The sequence below is a fragment of the Callorhinus ursinus genome, unplaced genomic scaffold (assembly GCF_003265705.2).
Source record: "Callorhinus ursinus isolate GAN/ISIS: 27379988/994484 unplaced genomic scaffold, GSC_fseal_2.0 scaffold25, whole genome shotgun sequence".
NCBI classification, from domain to species: domain Eukaryota; kingdom Metazoa; phylum Chordata; class Mammalia; order Carnivora; family Otariidae; genus Callorhinus; species Callorhinus ursinus.
The window spans coordinates 29,454,733-29,474,497 of record NW_027397087.1 but is presented as its reverse complement, the minus strand read 5'-3'; the positions used below and the strand labels follow the sequence as shown (position 1 = coordinate 29,474,497).

The 19,765-nt window shown below is 40.5% G+C and overlaps 2 protein-coding genes across 3 annotated transcripts in view; one reads left to right on the top strand and one right to left on the bottom strand.

The window, feature by feature from the left end:
• Nucleotides 1–19,765, bottom strand: part of TRIP4 (thyroid hormone receptor interactor 4) — an 89,441-nt gene that overhangs the window by 68,237 nt on the left and 1,439 nt on the right. The window lies entirely within an intron of this gene.
• On the top strand, nucleotides 1,359–15,345 carry PCLAF (PCNA clamp associated factor). Its single transcript, XM_025884590.2, has 4 exons — nucleotides 1,359–1,518; nucleotides 1,828–1,908; nucleotides 6,553–6,715; nucleotides 14,342–15,345. The coding sequence occupies exons 1-4, from the start codon at nucleotides 1,473–1,475 to the stop codon at nucleotides 14,385–14,387; spliced, it is 336 nt and encodes a 111-aa protein (XP_025740375.1). The 5' UTR covers nucleotides 1,359–1,472; the 3' UTR covers nucleotides 14,388–15,345.

The following is a 19,765-nucleotide window of genomic DNA, read 5'->3' as shown; positions in this document are numbered from 1 at the left end:
ATTATAATGTAATTAATAGAATTATAATACAATTAATATAATTATAATATAATATATAATTTCACTTGTCTAGATTCTTTAATCTTTTTTTCAAGATCCTTTAATTCCAAAACACAAAGTAGTTGTTGAGTCTATTGAAGTAGCCTGTTTTCCGAAAGTTCAAGCATAATTTACTGGAGAGAATCAATGGCCTGCTTACACTTTCAGGACTGCCTTTCAAGTGAGCATTTAACAAAGTGCATCCCAAGGCAAGCTCATCTGATCAGTTTTATGCGTGGTTTTCAGAGAGTAAAAATCACTCCCCCGGGGGTATTTTGAGTAATTAGAAGATAGGCATAGGGATAGAAAATAGTTGTGAGCTCCTGTTCTAGCGTGATAATCACTGTGTGTCAGGGATGTACCCTTGGCACATCTGGCATTTTTTTTTTTTAAAGGATTTTATTTTTGGGGTTGCCTGGGTGGCTCAGTCGTTAGGCGTCTGCCTTCCGCTCGGGTCATGCGAGCCCCGCATCTGGCTCCTTGTTCGGCAGGAGGCCTGCTTATCCCTCCCCCACTCCACCTGCTTGTGTTCCCTCTCTCCCTGTGTCTCTCTCTGTCAAATAAATAAATAAAATCTTAAAAAAATAAAATAAAATAAAAAATATTTTATTTTTAAGCAATCTCTATATCCAAGGTGGGGCTCAAATCCACAACCCCAAGATCAAGAGTTGCATGCTCCACTGACTGAGCCAGCCAGGCACCCTGACATTTGGCATATTTTGAAGGAACTCTGAGACCATATAGATCTCAGGAAGACCTTTCATTAATTTGTTCCTTTTTATGTGTGTACGTATAAACAATCCACTCAGTTTTTCCTTTAGTTTCACACCATACTAAAAACGTAGAAAAGCCTTGTAAATAAATTACCTTCCTTTTCTAACATTCCATAGAATTGTTTTGTTATGCACCCTGTAGAGAGTTTGTCTGAGGTTTAAAAAAAAAAAAAGTTCTTTATTCTGATTTGCATTTTAAAATCCGCTTCATTTCAAGTTTCTTTTCCTGGAGTCAATCATTATGGATTTAATCCTGGGGTAACTTTTGAAGGAATGTTGTAATTCACTGTCTTTTCTGGGTTTTCTTTTCTAAGCAGGCCCATTTCCCTAACTCATAATCTTAGCACTCACTCTTGGGGCACCCCAGGAAAGGTCTTGGCACCGCCCACTTGGGGCGGGTACGAATCACAAGCTTCTGCAAAGCTGATGGACGGGACGATACTGAGCCGAGCCCCGCCGCTGTCATCGCGGGACAACGGCGATTGGTTGCGGGGGGACGGCGCGGAACCAATGGGAGCGGCTTCCCTGGAGAGCCCGAAGAGCGCGCGGGAAAGAGACCAATATAAACTGTGGCGGGAGATTCGTTTTTCGGGTTCTTGTGCAGTTAAACACCCGCGGTTGGAAAGTCAATCGATTGCTCTCATCTCCTCGAATCTGAACATGGTGCGGACGAAAGCGGACAGTGTCCCAGGCACCTACAGAAAAGGTGAGGTAGTTGGGCACGGCAGTGGAGGGCAGGGGGTTCTCCGGGCAGCCCCGCTACCGGCGGGAGAGGCCAGGGCTCTCCACCGCCCTGTGAGCAGACTAGTCCAGCAGTTCTGGAAGCCGCGGCCGGGCCCGTTTACCAGGAGGAAGGAGAGGCGCGGACAGGGGAGGGTTGTCGGGCTGTTCTGGATCGCGGGGCTCTCCTCTCCAAGCGGCGGGGTCGGAGACTGTGGTGAGAGCGTGGTTCTGAGAGACTCGGTGTCGGAACCTTACTGCGCTGTTTTGAATGCTCTCTTTTGCCTCTTCGCAGTGGTGGCTTCGCGAGCCCCCAGGAAGGTGCTTGGTTCTTCCACTTCTGCCACTAATTCCACATCGCTTTCGTCAAGGAAAGGTAAAAAGCGCCCCTGCAACTCCTGGAGGAACCTTCTCAAAGGGGATCAGGCCTTACATCACAGTTCTCCTGACCTGCAAGCCTCCTGACCCACGGGGGAATTTTATTCTCCTGAGATCCTCACACTCGAATTTCTTCCTTGCCCTCTGATATAATGAGGGGACCTTGGCCTCTCGGCGGGTTGGGGTAAAGGTGGGGGTCGTAAGGAAAAGAATCTCCAACCTCGGGGTTAGGGACAGACACGGTTTATCTTCAAATTATTTTTCTTTTCTAGTTTGGCATTTTTATTTTTAATATCGGCACATGGCTTTTTCCTGCAAGAGGCTATTTAAGCTCCCCTTCACTAGATTAAGAATTAGGACCATAGTTGATGGTGCTAATCACGTTGTCTTTTCCTTTTCTTTTTTTTAAAAAAAGATTTTATTTATTTGAGAGAGAGAATGAGAGACAGAGAGCACGAGAGGGAGGAGGGTCAGAGGGAGAAGCAGACTCCCCGCTGAGTGGGGAGCTCGATGTGGGACTCAATCCTGGATCATGAGTGGAGCCGAAGGCAGTTGCTTAACCAACTGAGCCACCCAGGCGCCCTCACGTTGTCTTCTTAGTGTAAAAGTTTTTGTTTTCATTTCTGCATGTATTTTTGTTTTTGTTTTTTGTTTTTTTTAGCATGGCGTGTGTGTGTGTTTTCCAACTATGCAGCTCCTGATACTGCTTTTGGGACATTAGAAGGGAAAACTTGGCCGATGAAATAGCTTCACACTGCTCCTTCTGTGCAAGGAGAGGTTGAGAAAATACCGTGCCATCTGGTGCCTCATTCCATTTCTAGGAAGTTGAGCAGTTAGGAAGATTAATTCCACAAGGCCTAATTAAGAACGTACAGGGGAGCACTGTGAAGAACTTCATAGGTTCTTAAGTTAACCTAAACTTACCCCTGCTCTAAATATTTCATTAGAAAATATTTACTAATTTACTGTCTTTAGATAAAAAGGAGCTGTAGGTCAAAAGTTTTGAAAGGTGATTAATTTATTGAGGATATTCTATACCCTGTACCACTAAATTACAATTAGGGCCACATGCCATTGTCTAGTCCACTGTTGAATTACCAGAGCCAACTGAATAAGGCCTTAATGAACATATGTTGGCCAAATGCACTTCTTTTTTTTTAAAGATTTTATTTATTTATTTTTTAAAGATTATTTATTTATTTATTTGACAGAGAGAGACACAGCGAGAGAGGGAGCACAAGCAGGGGGAGAGGGAGAAGCAGGCTCCCCACTGAGCAGGGAGCCCGATGCGGGGCTCAATCCCAGGACCCTGGGATCATGACCTGAGCCAAAGGCAGATGCTTAACGACTGAGCCACCCAGGCGCCCCTAAAGATTTTATTTATTTGACAGTGAGATAGATAGAGCACAAGTAGGCAGAGCGGCAGGCAGAGGGAGAGGGAGAAGCAGGTTCTCCACTGAGCAGGGAGCCCGATGCGGGACTCGATCCCAGGACCCCGGGATCATGACCTGAGCCAAAGGTAGCCGCTCAACCGACTGAGCCACCCAGGCACCCCCAAATGCATCTCTTAAGGCAATTTACAGATCTCTATTTTTTTGTAAGTAAGCTCTTCGCCTAACGAGGGGCTTGAACTCAGGACCCTAAGATCAAGAGTCTCACGCTCTATGCACTCAGCCAGCCAGGTGCCCCTGAGGATCTCCATTGTTGGTTTTCTTTTTTTTTTTTTTTAAGATTTTATTTTTAAGTAATCTCTGCACCCAACATGGGGTTCAGAATCACAACCCTGAGATCAAGAGCATGCTTCACCAACTGAGCCAGGCAGGCACCCACAGATCTCTATTTTTAATCAACTGTATGCAATTGGTAATAACCTCATTTTAAGTGATGAGGACATTTAAGCTCAGGTTACATACCTTGGTAAAAGTCACACAATTAAGGGGCGCCTGGGTGGCTCAGCCGTTAAGCGTCTGCCTTCAAGCGTCTGCCTTCGGCTGGGGTCATGATCCCAGAGTCCTGGGATGGAGCCTGCTCCGCAGGAGGCCTGCTTCTCCCTCTTCCACTTCCCCTGCTTGTGTTCTCTTTCTCAGTGTCTCTCTCTGTCAAATAAATAAATAAAATCTTTTTTTTAAGATTTTATTTATTTATTTGACAGAGAGAATGCGATAGAGCATGGGGGGGGGGAGGGTCAGAGGGAGAAGCGGGCTCCCTGCTCGGGGACTCGATCCCGGGACTCCAGGATCATGACCCGAGCCGAAGGCAGTCGTTTAACCAACTGAGCCACCCAGGCGCCCAATAAATGAAATCTTAAAAAAAAGTCACATAATTAAATCAGAGCTAGGTTTGAATTTTTTTTAAGATTTTTATTTATTGGGGCACCTGGGTGGCTCAGTAAGTTAAGCGTCTGCCTTCGGCTCAGGGCATGATCCCAGGGTCCCGGGATCGAGCCCCACATCAGGCTCCCTGCTCCGCAGGAAGCCTGCTTCTCCCTCTCCCACTCCCGCTGCTTGTGTTCCCTCTCTCGCCGTCTCTCTCTCTGTCAAATAAATAAAAATCTTTTAAGAAAAGATTTTTATTTATTTATTTGAGAGAGAGACAGAGAGAGCACCATCAGGGGGACGGGCAGAGAGAGAGGGATAAGCAGACTCCCTGCCAAGCAAGGACCCTGAGATCATGACCTGAGCCAAAGTCAGACCCTTAAGCAACTGAGCCACCCAGGCACTCCGAGCTGGGTTTGAATTCGGTGCTGAGCTATAGGTTGCTGCCATACACTTTCTTCTTTCTTCCTTTCTTTCTTTCACAGAGAGAGAGCACAAACAGGGGGAGCGGCAGAGGAAGAGAGAGAAGCAGTCTCTCTGCTGAGCAGGGAGCCCTATGGGAGGCTCGATCCCAGGACCCTGGGATCATGACCCAAGCCAAAGGCAGACGTTTAATGGACTGAGCCACCCAGGCGTCCCCTACACTTTCTAAGTAGTCAAAGCATACCTATAAGTTTCCTTTTGGAAAATTATGAACCAAAGGATCACTATTATTTATTTTTTTAACATTTATTTATTTATTTTAGAGAGATTGGGGGGAGGGGCAGAGGCAGAGAGAAACTCCAAGCAGACTCCATTGCTGAGTGCGACTGGACCCTACTAGATCTCACGAACCTGAGATCACCACCTGAGACAAAACTAAGAGTCATACCCTCAACTGACTCCTCCACCCAGGGGCCCCAGATCACTGTTTTTTAAAAGCCACTTCTACTCTTAAAACTTCAGAGAGTGGGCGCCTGGGTGGCTCCTGGGATAGAGTCCTACATTTGGCTCCCTGCTCAGTGGGGGAGTCGGCTTCTCCCCCTGCTCCTCGCCCTGCTCAGGATTGTTCCCTCTTTATTTATTTATTCGACAGAGAGAGACACAGCGTGAGAGGGAACACAAGCAGGGGGAGTGGGAGAAGCAGGCTTCCTGCTGTGCAGGGAGCCGATGCGGGGCTCGATCCCAGGATCCTGGGATCATGACCTGAGCCGAAGGCAGACGCTTAATGACTGAGCCACCCAGGTGCCCCTAAATAAAATTTTTAAAAAAATTAAAAAAAAGCTTCAGAGAGTATATTTGGGAGCAACTTTATAACAGGTAGTTTGTGACAAATATGTTTAAAGCAAAAAATATGTAGTGGCTCAGTAATTTGCTCATCTTGGTATTCTAACCATTACTTCATAAAGAGGCAGAAATTTTTCCTCTGTATTACTATTTTAAAATAAAAAAATTATCAGAAATTGGGGCACCTGTTTGGTTCAGTTGGTAAAACATGCAACTCTTGATCTCAGGGTCATAAGTTTACCCAACGTGGGGTGTAGAGCTTACTTAAAAAAAAAAAAATCAGGAATTAGATTTACCTTATGAACTGAAAAGGAGCCAAGGGCTTTGAAAAGTGAAACCTAATTTTGTGGAAACTTTCACTTTTGCTGTATATTTATTTTGCCTTTCACAGGTGTTTTAAAAATCTTGTTAAGTAAAATTTTGGTGGTTTATATTATACCTCATATTAGGAAAAAATGTGTCAGTATGTATGTCAGTTAGTATGACAATACATAAAACTATTTGAATAGCTCTGCTTCTGATTAAATTATGAAAAGTATTTTCCAGTTGTAAAAATTCTGTTAATTTTATTTTCCTAGGACAAAGGATAACTCTAACAAAATATTATTATACATTGTACTATAATAATATATAATATAATATTGACTGAATACAGCTTTATCATCTCACATTTTCTAATTATTTTAAGATGGATGTAATACTACTTAAAACTCTGTAGATTTAAAGAATTGTTTCCCTTTAAGAAATGGCAGGGGCGCCTGGGTGGCTCAGTTGGTTAAGCGACTGCCTTCAACTCAGGTCATGATCCTGGAGTCTGGGGATCGAGTCCCACATCAGGCTCCCTGAGTCTGCTTCTCCCTCTGACCCTCTGACCCTCTGACCCTCTGACCCTCTGACCCTCTGACCCTCTGACCCTCTTCCCTCTCGTGCTTTCTCTCATTCTCTCTCTCTCTCTCTCTCTCTCTCTCTCTCAAATAAATAAATAAATAAATCTTTAAAAAAAAAGGAATGGCAATTGTATCCTTAGTTCTTATTTAGTTCCATCTGTTTTTATTTTATAGTTGAAAATAAGTATGCAGGAGGGAATCCAGTTTGTGTGCGCCCAACTCCCAAGTGGCAAAAAGGAATCGGAGAATTCTTCAGGCTGTCTCCTAAAGATTCTGAAAAAGAGAATCGGATTCCTGAAGAGGCAGGAAGCAGTGGCTTAGGAAAAGCAAAAAGAAAGTAAGTTTTTATATTCTGAAATCTAAAGAAAATATTTATATTCTTGAAAGTAAAAGACAGGGGGATATTGAGTAATTTTAAAGTTTCTCCTTGAGCAGATAAGAAGACACAAACAGGGTTTTTTTAAAACTTGTGCTCATGTTTTTCTAAGTCACTCCTGAATTTCAAACATCAATGAAAAGTATTATTTTTACTCATTTCAGTCACTCAAAGAGTTCCCAATCAGATGCTAAGTGCTAAGTTATTAACTGTGAACTTCCTGTCTTTATTCTTTCATTTTTACTATTTTCTATACCTTTTTTTTTTCAAAAAAGCAATTTCTATGTTAGTTTATCCAGCATCAATTCTACTAACTCAACCCCTCAAAAAACTACTAGTTCAACCTCCACAAGAAATAAATAACCAAAGTAGAAAAGTTGGAAAATATAGAAATCCCCATCACTTAGAAAACCACAACACCATGGTGTATTTTCTTTACAACTTCTCTAAAAATACCTAAAAATACTTCAAAAAAAAAAAAAGGTGGGAATACAACTGCACACATACAGAGTTCAGTGTACATACTTTTTTTAAACATTTGTTTATTCTTAAAAATTTTTGTTCATTTAATTTTTAGTAGGCTCCATGCCCAGCGTGGAGCCCAGTATAGGGCTTGAACTCATGACCTTGAGATCAAGACCTTAGCTGATATCCAGAGTGGGATGCTTAACCGACTGAGCCACCCAGACACCCCCAGTGTACACTATTTATTTATTTATTTATTTATTTATTTATTTATTTATTTATTTATTTGACAGAGAGAGACACAATGAGAGAGGGAACACAAGCAGGGGGAGTGAGAGAGGGAGAAGCAGCTTTCCCGTGGAGCAGGGAGCCAGATGTGGGGCTCCATCCCAGGACTCTGGGATCATGACCTGAGCCAAAGGCAGACGCTTAACTTACTGAGTCACCCAGGTGCCCCTGTACATAGTTTTAAAAGGAGATAAATAGGGAAGACTGGGTGGTTCAGTCAGTTAAGCGTCTGCTTCAGCTCAGGTCATGATCCCAGGGTCCTGGGATGGAATCCCACATTGGGCTCCCATGGAGCCTGCTTCTCCCTCTGCCTGCCGCTCCCCCTGCTTGTACTATCTCTCTCTCTCTCTGTCAAATAAATAAATAAAATCTTTTAAAAAAAGAAGATAATTAAATCAGGGTGCCTGGATGGCTTGCTCAGTTAAGCATCTGCCTTCGGCTCAGGTCATGATCCCTAAGTCCTGAGATCCAGCCCTGTGTCAGACTCCCTCCTCAGTGGGGAGCCTGCTTCTCCCTCTCCCTATACTGCTCCTCCTGCTTGTGCTCTCTCGCTCGCTCTGTCAAATAAATAAATAAAATATTTATTTGACAGAGAGAGACAGATGGTGAGAGAGGAAACACCAGCAGGGGGAATGGAAGAGGGAGAAGCAGGTTTCCCGCCGAGCAGGGAGCCCGATGTGGGGCTCGATCCCAGGACCCTGGGACCATGACCTGAGCTGAAGGCAGATGCTTAACTACTGAGCCACCCAGGCGCCCCTAAATAAAATCTTTAAAAAAAAAAGATAATTAAATCATGCTTTTTAAGCTTTTAATGTCAGAAATATGCTCATGATAAATACTAAGCAAAAATTCTGCATATAGAAGAACAATTTTTATGGTGTAAAAACATGTATATAAACAGACCAAATATCAATAGTGATTATCTCTAGGTAAGACCCTCTCCTCATTTTGTGCTACCAACTTTCAACAACAGACATACTTCTAAGAATCAGGAAAAAAGTAATGCCACTTGGAAAAAATAAAGGCAAAGAAAACCTGCTTTTTAAAAAATAGATTTATAAGTAATAGGATCCAGGCTCTCTAAACAATTTTGAAGAATTGTGTTTCAAAGACCAATTATGTAACTGGAGGTATGGGGAATGGTGAGCATGGGTGGGCAGATGGTGCCACGTCACTGTCATTATGATGCCCCCTGGTTTGAGACTCTGCTAGCTGCTTCTCCTGCACCAGTCAGAAGCCTATGATCCAACAGCACACCAAACAGCAGGTCTGACCCAAGGCACAGCGGCCAACATGGGCAAGGGGCTGGTGGCCAGGCTCAGTCTGAGGCTGCTACTTCTGGCACTGCTCCTATCCACACAGATTTATTTATTTTTTTTTAAAGATTTTATTTATTTATTTGAGAGAGAGAGAGAATGAGAGAGAAAGCACATGAGATGGGGGGAGGGTCAGAGGGAGAAGCAGACCCCCTGCCGAGCAGGGAGCCCGATGCGGGACTCAATCCAGGGACTCGATCCAGGGACTCCAGGATCATGACCTGAGCCGAAGGCAGTCGCTTAACCAACTGAGCCACCCAGGCGCCCTATCCACACAGATTTAGTCACACATTCCTTTAGCCAGCACACCGGGTCCTCTGTTTGAACCCACAGTGTCCACTTGTGCCCTGCAGTCAGTGGCCATTCTCCTTGTGGTCTTGCTTGTCCTTCTACATCTCTACTGTTAAACAGATCCAGGCCAAAAAACATCTTGTTAACTAACACATATTCTAAAGCCCAATCCATATGGTAACTAGAAGTCCAATGTGACAAGGAAAACACAGTCTTCATCAGATCTACTAATACTACTCTTTATTTCACTAACACAGAAAATGTGAGAGTTCCCAGTTGGACTTACTTACAGAGCATCTGAAGGATTTGACTAGATAACGAATGCCAATATTAAATCTGCTAGAGTTTCACATACAAGACTGAAGAGAGAGAGACATTGAAAATTAACGATGTGATTAAATGTAGCTTAAGAAATATGGACACTTAAAACTCTTCCTTGATAACAATAATTTCATCTTGATCTAGAGAAAAGGGATTAGCTGTGGAATGGAAATTGGGTTTTTACTTTGATTCATTAAATTTAGAAGGCCATAAAATGATTAGGTACTATAAAAAGCTTCCATGATTCTATTTATATGTACATTGGAAGGAACCACCAGGTGTTATTGTAAATCCTCTGTGTATTATTTCAGCAGTCCTATTTTATTTTATTTTATTTTTTTATTTTTTTAAGATTTTATTTATTTATTTGAGAGAGAGAATGAGAGATAGAGAGCACGAGAGGGAAGAGGGTCAGAGGGAGAAGCAGACTCCCTACTGAGCAGGGAGCCCGATGTGGGACTCGATCCCGGGACTCCAGGATCATGACCTGAGCCAAAGGCAGTCGCTTAACCAACTCAGCCACCCAGGCACCCTCAGCAGTCCTATTTTAATGCTGATAGACTCCACATAAAATTTTACATTGGTAAGTTTTCATTGTTCTCTTGGGAACTCTTTCCTCTGGGTCTTTGGAGTTGACATTGCATGTGACTTTATGTAGTAATTGACATGTTACAGGGCATTGGTGCTTTATTGGAATGTACTACAAATCTAAGCATGAGTAATTTCTGCATATACACTTAAAAGTCAAATGACAGGTATTTCCTATCACTCATTCCAATTCAATAAGAATGCCAGATTCACTTAGTTAACTTGGATCATTTAACTTGATTCCAAAGATATGAAATGCTTTGATTTCAAGCAATCTTAAAATACTGCCATTTATTTCTGAATTTAAGTAATTTTTACAACTTAAAAATTGCTCTGTTTTGAAGGTATATTTTTTTAAAGATTTTTTTTATTTATTTATTGAGAGAGAGAGAGAATGATAGAGAGCATGAGAGGGTGGAGGGTCAGAGGGAGAAGCAGACTCCCTGCTGAGCAGGGAGCCCGGTGCAGGACTCGATCCTGGGACTCCAGGATCATGACCTGAGCCGAAGGCAGTTGCTTAATCAACTGAGCCACCCAGGCGCCCCTGTTTTGAAGGTATATTTGACAAATACTGAAATTAAGATGCAAAGATATGAAGGAGGCAAAAATAATGTATATTAGGTATTTGGGGAAGTGAAGACAGGAGACTTGCATAAATATATATATAAGATACATGTATATATTTTATTTTATTATTTTTTTAAAGATTTTATTTATTTTTTCAACAGAGAGAGACACAGCGAGAGAGGGAACACAAGCAGGGGGAGTGGGAGAGAAAGAAGCAGGCTCCCCGCAGAGCAGGGAGCCCAATGCGGGGCTTGATCCCAGGATCCCTGGATCATGACCTGAGCCGAAGGCAGATGCTTAACGACTGAGCCACCCAGGTGCCCCAAAATATATGTATATATGTTAAAGATTTTATTTATTTATTTGAGAGAGAGAGTGTGAGCAGGGGAGGAGCAGAGGGAGAGGGACAAGCAGACTCTGTGCTGAGCCTAGAGCCCCATGTGGGGCTTGATTCCAAAACCCTGAGATCATGACCTGAGCCGAAATAAAAAGTCGGATGCTTACTCAACTGAGCCACCCAGGTGCCCCGAGACTTGCCTATATTAAATTCACAACTCTTTTGGCTCTTTCTATGAATACATTTAAAAAATTTATGAATCAGAATAGCTACATTTGGAACACTTTCTATATCAGTATTTTTAGGTAATTAGAACCTGGTCCTAAACCTAGGTGTACTTGATTCTGGAAAGTAAAACTTTTACAACTGCCTTGATGTACAGAAAGTTTTCTGGAAATAGGCACTCCATGAAATTTTTGGTTCACATGTTCACACACTGATGCTTACGTTTTATAGTATCCAATATGACCATAGTATGCTTAATAAGTCTTAAACCACTATTTGCCATCTTTAGAAACCTATAGGGCCACAACCAGACCCAATAGATCTCAAGCTATGTGGGGGAGCTCTGGGTGTGAATGAACATTCCCTTTGCTTCATATCTGAACACTGTACGTCTGTTTGGGATTGTGCATTGTGTGTGGAATTGATTTCCATTGAACACAAACTAAAAAAAAAAAATGGCTGAAAGAGCATTTAAAACAAAATATTTGGGGGGCGCCTGGGTGACTCAGATGGTTAAGTGTCTGCCTTCTGCTCAGGTCATGGTCCCAGGGTCCTGGGATCCAGCCCCTCATCGGCTCCCTGCTCCGCGGGAAGCCTGCTTCTCCCTCTCCCACTCCCCCTGCTTGTGTTCCCTCTGTCGCTGTGTATCTCTCTGTCAAATAAATAAAATCTTAAAAAAAAAATAAAACAAAACAAAATATTTGGATATATAAAATGATGCTTATGCATATACAATTTTAACAATTCAATGCTGTTCATAAAATAATTTAATAAATGTTTATTGAGTGCCCACCATCCATGTTACAAGATATTTAAGTTTATTTATTTATTTTTAGCAATCCTTCCACCCAATGTGGGGCTTAAACTCACAACCCCAAGATCAAGAGTCACATGCTCTTCTGACTGAGCCAGCCAGGCATCCCTGTTATGAGATATCTAAAAGGAATGTCAAACTCTAGAGCAGTAACTGAATTTTAGATTTTATTGCTATGTCACTATTACGATTTCTGGTTTCAATAAAAGTCAACAATAAATGGGATACATTTTTAGATAGAGCCTTTTAATAGACTTGCTTTCATGATCCTGTAAGTTTCTTCTAGCTCCCTGTCACTGTCTGGCACCATTCTTCCTTGTTCTTTCTCATTCTAATATGATAGGCTAATAGTCAATATTACCTCTAGAGTATATTACAACCCTCTTGAATTATTTGTGACTTCCATGAAGGAAACAAAATATTTGGCAATATAGCCAAATAAGGCTATTCCATTGACCATTATCGATCATCATAACAATAAAGTATATATTACAGGCTTTCAATTATGTGGAGAAAGATTACATGTATATTTTCATAAAGAACTTTGATCCACGGTGTTAAAATTTGTGACATAAAACCAGATAATAAAGGTTTATATTATTCCTTTAGACCCCTTTCTCAGATTTGTCTTTGTTTAGGAGAGCTGTAATTACCTTTTTTTTTTTTTTTAAAGATTTTATTTATTTATTTGAGAGACAGAGAGAATGAGAGAGAAAGCACATGCGATGGGGGGAGGGTCAGAGGGAGAAGCAGACTCCCTGCTGAGCAGGGAGCCCGATGCGGGACTCGATCCAGGGACTCCAGGATCATGACCTGAGCCGAAGGCAGCCGCTTAACCAACTGAGCCACCCAGGCGCCCTGTAATTACCTTTTTATTGATAGTAAATTAATAGATTTACTTTTGATAGTAGTTAATAAACTATCATTTTATCAGAAGGACTTCTGCTATAAACTCTCTAATTTATAATCTGAAACATGGCTACTCCTACAGCTTTATTTTTCTCACAAAGGCAGGGTAAACTCCCTTCACTTGCATGGTGGGGGTGATCAGAATCAAGAAAGATTGTCTACCGAAAACCTTGAATAGAGCTATGATACATAAATTACAGCAGGTCCTTGCAAACGGGAAGCTTGGCTCATGATAGTGTTCATTTGTTAATTTGATTTAACTTCCGGGAAAATACAATGACATCTTCTTGGTAATGTAATAGTAGGTAAGTCGATGATAATCTCATACCAAGTCAGAATACTTTTAACTTCCCTTTTTCACTAACTAGCTCTATGACCATTTAGGCTTATGGGATCTAATTTGAAAACTCCTTATTTTATTTTATTTTTAAAAAGATTTTATTTATTTATTTGACAAAGAGAGGGAGAGAGCTCACAAGCAGGGGGAGTGGGAGAGGGAGAAGCAGGTTTCCTGCTAAGCAGGGAGGCGGACTTGGGGTCGATCCCAGGACCCTAGGACCATGACCTGGGCTGAAGGCAGACGCTTAACTGACTGAGCCATCCAGGCACCCCCAAAACTGCTTATTTTAGAATAGATTTCACAGACCTTCATCAGCTCTAAAAAAAATTCTGATTTATGGTTAAGTTTTTCATAGACTTTTCTCCATAAAAAGTGTAATGAGTATAAAACGGCTCTGGGGTAATGTAAATTATTTTTCAAAAGCTACAACTACCTTGTACCAACTTAACCAATTTTGAGCTTTTTCCAATTAGGTAATATGTTTATATGGTTCAAAAGAATATACATATACATATGGCAACTTGCTATGTTTGCTCAAATGGACTGGTTGATTTTTTTGCTTTTTAGTATCACAAAGTTGTTTTTTTTTTTTAAGATTTTATTTATTTATTTATTTGTCAGAGAGAGAGAGGGAGGGAGGGAGGGAGCGCACAAGCAGGGGGAGCTGCAGTCAGAGGGAGAATCAGGCTCCATACTGATATGAGACTCTTTCCCAGGAGCCTGAGATCATGACCTGGGCTGAAGGCAGAAGCTTAACTGACTGAGCCACCCAGGCATCCCTATTATCACAAAGTTCTTGCTGAAGGGTTATACTCTTTATCAATCCACTTAATTGATATAAGATTCTAGAGAAATAGAGATTCCCTTCTTAATAAAAATGGCAACATACCCTAAAGGAGAAACACTGATTTGATAAATTAACAGGCAAAATAGTTAAAGATTTTGTTGCTCTAGTACTTGGAATTTGTAGGTGTTTGCCAACTAATGAGTATAATTTTCTCTCATTTCTATTCACTTGACCAGACACATTGCACTATTGATGTTCATGATTTATATAGGTTTACAACTATTTTTTTTAAATAGTCGATACTCTGGTGACTATTGAAGTTCTCTATTCTTTCCACAGAGCATGTCCTTTGCCACCTGATCACTCAGATGACGAAAAAGAATAGAACTTTCTTAATCCATCCTTGACTAATGTCTCCTGTTTATTATTCTAGGATGTAAATTTGCATAAATGTATTCGTTCCAATTAGCTTTGTTAAACAGTCATTTAATTAAAAAAATGAGGCTTATATACTGTTACTCTAAAGCAAGTGATTATGATATTGGAGAATTTGTAAGATTAATTATGGTTACTTAGCTTAGTACTCAGTATAATGCAGTATTTGGTTTCTTTTACCTGTTATTAAGCTTCTTGTTCTTGCCAAAAATTAATCATTGCATGGTGTTCTAATTACAAATCTGCTGTGTTTGAGATTTGCTTAGATCTTTGTACTGCTGCCATTTTTACTGGCGTTTGATTATTGGAATGGTGCTATATTTTTGTTCCTTTCATTTGCTTTAAGAAGCAGAGTTAGATTTTTGCACATTAAAAAATTCAGTATTAATTAAACTGAACCTATACCCTTTTCAAGAAAGAGGGCCAAAGATGCAATGTTGAAAAAATTTGGACGGCTATGTATCTTCTCCTTCAGGGCAATTTGGCCTGAGGATTTAAACAGTTGATAAAGCTTCTAACAACAACAAAACAGATAAAATTCTAGCATAGAATTAAACAGCAATATTTCATAGACTACATTAAAAGAGAGAAATTTTCCAAGAATATGCATTTGATTTAGTATCATAAAATATTACCCTTTGGGCCAGTAATTTTAAAGTTGGAAATCAATAAAGCATGAAAGGCAACATGCCATAAATCCAGAGATCTGTCTAGAGTATTTAGAGCTACCATTATATATTTTAAGATAACCAGGGGTATAATTGAAGGGGTGGGTATAACTTAGTAACTGATATTCTTACTTTCTCATCACACTTTTTGCTTCCTGACCTCCTGTTGTCAAAATTAACCATGTTTTAACAAGTATGTTTTTTCTGAACTTTGTTTTTAATAAATACTTATTTTCACAACAGACTGTCCATTTGTGTGCTTCCTGAGATTATATCCTACTAGATATTTCTATTTTTTCCTTACAAATACAAATCAGTGCATTGATCTGATTTTATCAATTTCTAAACTAAGTTCTGATGATTGCAGATTATATTTTTTGCTTTGTCTTTTAGAGATGGATATTAAACAGAATAGTTACTGAATTGAGAGCCGAGTTTTTATCCTAAGTACTTCCTTAATAATTAGGCTTCGTATTAAGGAGTAGCTCAAACCAACTCTATTAAAGTCAAGTTTTGATGGATCTGAAACCTGATTTGCTATTTTTCACTGACGGAAAGAGAAACTTTATGGTGCTGTGTCCAATGAGGTCTAAGTCTGATATGTAATTGTTTCTAAAAAGTTTGACCTAAAGAATCTAGAGTCTTTCCAAATATACAACATATGATGATGTCTCACTTTAATTAGGCAGAGATTCCATGTAATCTGTTTCCTTGTCAAAGCTTTTGTAAAATATAGATCGGCAATTTAACCTCTTCTAAACATAGGGAAGTACAGACTCCCTTTTCCCCCCTGAAAACTGGATCAAAAACTAAAATTTATACATTAGGGGCACCTGGGTGGCTCAGTAGTTAAGAATCTGCCTCCGGCTCAGGTCAGGGTCCCAGGGTCCTGGGATCGAGCCCCGCATCGGGCTCCCTGCTCGGCGGGAAGCCTGCTTCTCCCTCTCCCATTCCCCCTGCTTGTGTTCCCTCTCTTGCTGTGTCTCTCTCTGTCAAATAAATAAAATCTTTCAAAAAATTTTTTTAAATAATAAAATTTATACATTAAAAAGATAATTAAACTTAAGTTTCTAATTTTGTACCCTTCTTCACAAAATTAATATGGATTTCCTCTTTGAACGAATTACTCAAATTATTAATACTAATATTAAATTCCTGACCAAACAATGAATAAAACTACTTCTCTGCAATTTTTGAACATTGTGAGGATCATATGTATTTTATGTTTACCTAGTTTTACAAAGGAAGAGCAATACTATATTTTTATTTTTTTAAAGATTTTATTTATTTATTTGAGAGAGAGAGCACAAGCAGGGCAGGGGAAGAAGGAGAAGCAGGCACCCCACTGAGCAGGGAGCCCCATGTGGGGCTCTATCCCAGGACCCTGGGATCATGACCTGAACTGAAGGCAGATGGTTAACCCACTGAGCCATCCAACCGTCGCGGAAGAGCAATTCTACAGTGAAAGTTGTACAGTGTGCTCAAGGAGTGGCTTATGACAAATGCTTATCATTTTTTTAAAAAGTAGAAAATAAAAACTAAATTAACCGAAACTTTCCATATGTATATATACACTGCTTATAGTTTTCACCATACTTAGAATGTGTCATGGTAATTCACTTTTGGAAAAATTGAAGGTTTAGCTGGACCTTGATCCAACCAACATTATATAATGGTTCTTTTTACCTTTGAGGATAGCATATGGAGGTGGGAGAGATCTTCACTGAATCAAAACTTCATTGAACAAGAAGTAATCTTGTCCAACTCAAGCCAATTACAGCTGTTCATTAGGTCAACTGTTTTATTATCTGGCAACTCTAATTGTGAAAAATGTTAGGAATTAAAATTTTGAATTTCTCTAACTCCCCTCCTCCTATACTTGGTTTTGTCTTTGAAATAAGTCATAACAAGTTATTCCTTCCACATTACAACCTTCATGTATTTCAAGATAGCTGTTACATCTTTAGGCTTCTCTTCCTAAGGCTAAACATTGTATTGTTTATGTCACGTGTGTCCTAAGTGAGTTTCTCTAAGTCCCTTGTGTTAGCAGCTGTGGTTTTTTGTGTTGTATATTGCTTAGCCATGGTAGGTGGCAAATTTGGCTACATGTCTTTTTTAACTGATCCCAAGTATTCACTAACTGTTAGACTCTAGTTTTGTTATCTTTTATATGTGGAGATGCCAATGGAACTCTAAGTATATTTGAATATTAATTACTTCAGGAATATCTAAATATTATTAACAGTATTGGGTTTTATTATTTTTAAAAATTATTTACCTATTTTTTATTTTATTTATTTTTATTTACTTTTTTTAAAGATTTTATTTATTTATTTGACAGAGAGAGACACAGCGAGAGAGGGAACACAAGCAGGGGAAGCGGGGGAGGGAGAAGCAGGCTTTCCGAGAGCAGGGAGCCCGATGTGGGGCTCGATGTGGCGCTCAATCCCAGGACCCTGGGACCATGACCTGAGCCGAAGGCAGATGCTTAACAACTGAGCCACCCAGACGGCCCTATTTACTTATTTTTAAAGTGATCTCTACACCAATGTGGGGCTCCAACTCATGACCCCAAGATAAAGAGTTGCGTGCTCTTATGACTGAGCCAGCCAGGTGCCCTGGGTTTTTAAAAAATAAACGTTAGATACCCTAATTTTTTTTAGAGATTTTATTTATTTATTTGACAGAGAGATAGACAGAGCCAGAGAGCACAAGCAGAGGGAATGGTGGAAGGAGAGGGAGAAGCAGGCTCTGCACTGAGCAGGGAGCCCGATGTGGGACTCATCCTAAGACCCTGGGGTCATGACCTGAGCCGAAGGCAGACGCTTAACCATCTGAGCCACCCAGGCGCCCCTAGATACCCTAATTTTATTAAATGATCACAAGAGATGATTAAAAAAAGTGAAAAATACTTTCAAGAGATTGGCAAAAAGACTGGAGGTCCCGTATTCATCTACAGGATGAGGGGTACTGTACTGTCTTTGAAGGCTAATTGAGATCTAGCCAGGTTCTGAGAGTACTGTCTTAATTATGGTTCATATTAAGAATACAGATTCCTCTAGTACTCCTCACAAAATCCCTAAAAATGCATTTAAACCCACATAGCTAGTTTTAGATGTGGATTTTGCTGTACAATTTTATTTTTATTTTTTATTTTTTTTATTTTTTATTTTTTTAAAGATTTTATTTATTTATTTGAGAGAGAGAGAGAATGAGAGATAGAAAGCACGAGAGGGAAGAGGGTCAGAGGGAGAGGCTGACTGCCCGCCGAGCGGGAAGCCCGATGTGGGACTCGATCCCGGGACTCCAGGATCATGACCCGAGCCGAAGGCAGTCGCTTAACCAACTGAGCCACCCAGGCACCCTTGCTGTACAATTTTAGAGGTCTACAAGCAATGAGTATACTGAAAATGATATAATTATAGGGCACCTGGGTGGCTCAATCAGTAAGGCATCTCTTGGTTTCACCTCAGGTCATGATCTCATGGGTTGTGGGATTCAACCCCATGTTGGACTCCCTGCTGAGCTGGGAGTCTGCTTGAAGATTCTCTCTCTGCTCCTCCCCCCAATCACATGTGCTCTCTCGCTCCTATACTTGGAGAGAGAGAGAGCAAGCACAAGCAGGCAGAGGGCTAGAGGAAGAGGGAGAAACAGACTAACTGCGGAGCAGGGAGCCTGATGTGGGCTTGATCCCAGGACCCTGGAATCATGACCTGAGCATAAGGCAGACACTTAATTGACTGAGCCACACAGGCACCCCTCATAAATAAATAAATCTTTTTTTAAAAAAGAAAATGATAGAATTATGTCATATGACAATTTAGAAAGCCAGTTATTCATACAACTATACAAAAGCAATTGAATAATTAAAAAAAACTATAGGAAGAGAAGATTTAAATGAATGCTTTTATAACTCATATTTCCTCAGGCAACTGGAAAAATGAATGATGCATAGGAACCTGCATTTCTATATTGGCTATTACCATATTTAATCTTAAAAATTAATTTTGGGATGCCTGGGTGGCTCAGTCAGTTAAGCGTCTGCCTTCCGGCTCAGATCATGATCCTGGGTTCCTGGGACTGAGTCCTGCATCTGGCTCCTTGCTCAGTGGGAAGCCTGCTTCTCCCTCTGCCTGCTCTGGGTGCTCTGCCTGCCGCTTCCCCCCGCTTGTGCTCTCTCTCTTTCTTTCTGAAAAATAAATAAAATCTTAAAAAAATCTTAACAATTAATTTTACCCAATAAAATATTTATTTCTATAGAACACATTTACCATATCATGTTTTAAGATTTTTAGCGACATCTAAATCCACCATAGTTTTAGATAAGTCATTGCTCACTGAGCTCATAGTTTTTTCTAATTTAAAAATTTTTTATTCTGTTGACAATTGAAATACTATCCTCTATTTTGTCATAGTAACAGGTTTATCACTTGTGACCTATCACCAGGAGGGTTTTGGTTTGTTTTTTTAAGTAATCTCTACACCCGACTTAGGGCTGGAACTTGCATGCTCTACTAACTGAGCCAGCCAGGCACCACTTTAAAAGAACTATTAATTGCTGGATGTATTCAGATTCCATTTGAATTTTTTTTTTTTGTATGTGTATACTCCCACAGGTATGCGTGTCCATGGCAAGAGTTGAAATGTTTTAGACTTGTTA